This window comes from Terrapene carolina, unplaced genomic scaffold (assembly GCF_002925995.2).
Source record: "Terrapene carolina triunguis isolate 2854851 unplaced genomic scaffold, T_m_triunguis-2.0 Scaffold668, whole genome shotgun sequence".
NCBI lineage: Eukaryota > Metazoa > Chordata > Testudines > Emydidae > Terrapene > Terrapene triunguis.
The window spans coordinates 58,562-62,248 of record NW_020665019.1 but is presented as its reverse complement, the minus strand read 5'-3'; the positions used below and the strand labels follow the sequence as shown (position 1 = coordinate 62,248).

At 56.0% G+C, this 3,687-nt stretch overlaps 1 protein-coding gene across 1 annotated transcript in view; it reads left to right on the top strand.

Annotated features, from left to right (window-relative positions):
• The first annotated feature begins 2,072 nt into the window (after positions 1–2,072).
• Positions 2,073–3,687, top strand: part of LOC112102183 (zinc finger protein 282-like) — a 12,552-nt gene continuing 10,937 nt past the window's right edge. The window contains exons 1-2 of the mRNA XM_029913484.1: positions 2,073–2,488; positions 3,315–3,381. Coding sequence (XP_029769344.1) covers positions 2,120–2,488; positions 3,315–3,381 — 436 coding nt within the window. The 5' untranslated portion in view covers positions 2,073–2,119. The remainder of the gene's footprint in view (positions 2,489–3,314; positions 3,382–3,687) is intronic.

Below are 3,687 nucleotides of genomic sequence, written 5' to 3'. Positions count from 1 at the left end.
TGAGCCCCGGGGCGGGGCGATCCCGGCCCGTTTCTCCTCCCCGGGGTGTGTGAACGGGGAGCGGAGTTAAACTGATCCTGGCTTTGGGGCCGTAGCTCTGAGTTCCCCGGGGGGCTGGGGCCTGCTGTCCGGGGCAGGGCTTGGAAACTGTGTCTCCAGCCCCTCCGGCCTGGCGGTTTGGGGTCTGATTGTCGGTTGGAGCTGGAGAGAAGCGCCCTGTACCCTGGCCCAGCATTGCCAGAGGCCTTCGCTGACCTTCTGCACCTCAGTGTGTGGGTCCCGGTGTCAGGCACCTCTGGGAAGCGGGGCAAGGTCTCTCCATTCAGGCCCCCCACACACGGAGGCCTGGGAAGTCAGTCCAGGCTGCCGGAGCCTGTCAGCAATGGGGTGTATTTAATGGCAGCAGGGCCGAGAGCAATGGATGGGGTGTAAAACTGCTCATCCCTGAGCTAGGGAGCAAGGTGTATACTCTACTTCAGTGGTTCTCAAACTTTTGTACTGGTGACCCATTTCACAGAGCAAGCCTCTGCGTGCGACCCCCCCCTTATAAATTAAAAACACTTTTTTATATATTTAATACCATTATAAATGCTGGAGGCAAAGCGGGGTTTGGGGTAGAGGCTGACAGCTGGTGAACCCCCCCCCCCACATAATAACCTCACGACCCCCTGAGGGGTCGTAACCCCCAGTTTGAGAACCCCTGTTCTACTTCTTAGGGCCCCAGTCCTATAGCAACCCCTCCCTCGTCCCACAGAGTAACAAGTATTTGGAGTGGGGGTGAGCAGGGCAGGCAGGGAAGGGAAGACAAAGCAGATAACATTAATTGAAAACATTATTTGTGTGTTTTGTGGTAATGGCTAAGAGCCCCCGTCAGGGCCCAGGACCCCTCTGTGCCAGGCGCCCTGCAAACACAGAACAGTTTGATCATATTGTATTTGAACAGCACCGGGCACAGAGGGGTCTGGGCCATGTCTGGGTCTCTTAGCTATTACCACAAGACACACACAATTCCAAATACTCGTTGCCACATTTCGTTGTGCTGTGTCTTACGGCAAGACCTGATTCTGCGACAAGGTGCTGCATATCTCCTGAGCTCCACCTTTCCGGAGGTGCTCGGCTCTTCCCAGGATCCGGCCTTCAGATTGTCAGCGTTACCTCCATCTTGGCTGCACGGCCCTATGTGGGTGGGGATGGGTTTCAGGCAGCAGCAGGAAGATCTCAGGTGGAATATTTAGTATAGAAACCTTGAAAGTGCCCGTTTCAGTCAGGAGAGGCAGCTGGAACTGTCACGGCTTTACACCCGATTCATAGTGTTATTGTATCTCCGTCTCCAGCGGACCCAGATCCCCATCAGCACTGGTGAGTGGAAGCAGAGCTTGGGGCGGAAAGTCCTCTACAGCTGAGACCGGCAGGGAGATGTGACCTAGCGCACAGTCCCCCAAACCAGCCAGAGCTGGAGCGTTAGCGGACAATGCTCTAGTCCAGGGTTTCCCAAAGTTGGAGGGCCAGAATGTTTCAAAGGGCCACGCGGCGGCTCCTGCAGCTTCAGTCTCGTGAGGCAGGTTGGGCTCGACTCCCCACTCTGGGCACTGTGATTTTCGGGGTCACAGTGCCGCTCGGGTTTGGCCCAGCCAGGTCACAAGGCCACTCCCACAGCTTTGGACCAGTTGGCCCCCTGTAGTGGGGCAGGGCCAAACCTGAGTGGCGCTGCGACCCTGGAGGTCAGGACACCTGGAGCAGGGTGCTGAGCAGGACAGGAGCTGCTGCTGCAGGGTGAGTGTGGGGTGGGCTCTGCACGTCCATCCACAGGCCCTGAGCCCCCTTCCTGGGGCAGTTCTCAACATCTCCCCCCCCCCCCCCCCCCCCCCCCGGGGCCTATTTACTGGGCTGCAACAGGCCGTCAACTTTTACCAATGGGTCCTGGACCAAAGGGGTTGGGAAGCGCTGCTCCGGCCTTTCCTGGCTTTTCAGGGCTGGCTCTCTGGGGCTTCTCACACTTGCTCTACCTCAGTCCCTTTTCAGTGGAGTTTTGTTTGTGGAATAACGAGTCCCCCAGCTCCACTTACGTTCCTGTCCTTGCAAACAGGCTCCAGAGTGGGACCCGGAGTCAAAGCGCCCGATGCCTTTCCAATCCCGCTCTGACCCCAGACAGACTTCTGAGAGAGAGAGCCAGCTGCAACCGGCAAAGCTTTCCATGTGGCCTGCAGTAGCTGCAATCCAAGCTGTGGACAGGACGGTGGATTCCCATGCCACGCGGTTGCTGACTCTGGAGAGGAGAGTGGGAACAGCAGAGAAGAAATTAGTCGATTGTGAGAAAACAGTGATGCAATTTGAAAGCCAGCTGGAGAGTAAGTGGGCCGCGCTGGGGACTCTGATCCAGGGGTACGGACGGCTGCAGAGGAGGCTGGAGAACATGGAGAACCTGCTGAAGAACAGGAACTTCTGGATCCTGAGACTCCCCCCAGGCGCTAGGGGGGAGGTCCCCAAGGTAACGATATCCCAGCTGGCGCCGAGGGGCAGAACTAAATCACGTGCGGAGATTTTCAAGAGTCGGTGCCTAAAGCTGGGTTCCTACCTTCATACGTAGGCAACAAATAAGTGGCCTGATTCTCCACGTGCTGAGCGCCCAGCCGCTCCCATTGGAGTCCGCAGGTGTTGTCGTGTGCTCGGCACTCTGGAAAATCGGGGTATTTATTCATTGCCTAACTATTGCCCTTTGTGACCTGCGCGGCCAGTCAAAGTGCCGGGCCCTGGGGGTGTTCCCGCTGGAAGGTAGGTATTGATAATGGAGTCTGTCAGGCTGAGATTTTCTTTGACACAGCCTTGTTTATTTACAAGGAAGGTACAAATGGTCTCTGAATGCAGGAGGCAGAAGGAGCAGTTTCTTAGCCAACAGCCTCCAGCCTCTGTAGGCAGCACCAGACCCAAAAGCAGTCTCTAGCTTTTCCCAGGGTCAGACACCAAACCGTGCCGCAGGCTGCAGCTTGGTTGGCTTTCTCCCTCCCAACGTCCTGACCTAAACAGACTCCTCCTCCCCCTCGGTCCAAAACTCCTGGGTGGGTTCACAACCCCTTTTGGCTTAGGTTAGGGGCTGGGGTGGGGGGCTGTGATTAATTTATCCTGATAGTTGGGCTAGTTGAAAGATGTGTTCACACCCAGTTTCAGAGATGTGTGACCCATATCCCGACCATCTCTTGGATAACAGGATGAATGTCAGAGCTTAACTTTAGACATCCACTTTTGAAAATCGTGGCCTCTTTCTCTCGTCAGTCTATTGAAAGATTTCTTTTCCCGTTGACATTCCATCTCCGCAGCAAGATTTCCCCAGTCAGGGCCGCGCGCTGGAGCGCGTTTGCTCGTATCTCTTCTGGAAGGACCAGAGTACGTTCTAACCAAGTTACAGAAACGTGCTACAATAGCGCACAGGCGAATTGTGTTGTGACGTGCTGCTCTGACGCTGCGTTGGCTGTTCCTTATTCACCGGCCTAAAACGGTTTGGACGAAGGGAGTGATACGATCTGGCTGCCAACCTGTGTGACGGTGCCTAAAATCACACTGGTTAGGAACACCGTGGCTGCACTGGGCCCATTCCCTCCCCGCTGTTACTCCATGGCGTCGGCGCACGGCTATCAGCGCTCAGGCTTCATATCCGAGTACAGTGTTCAAATGTCTGCAGGGGAGGAAGGC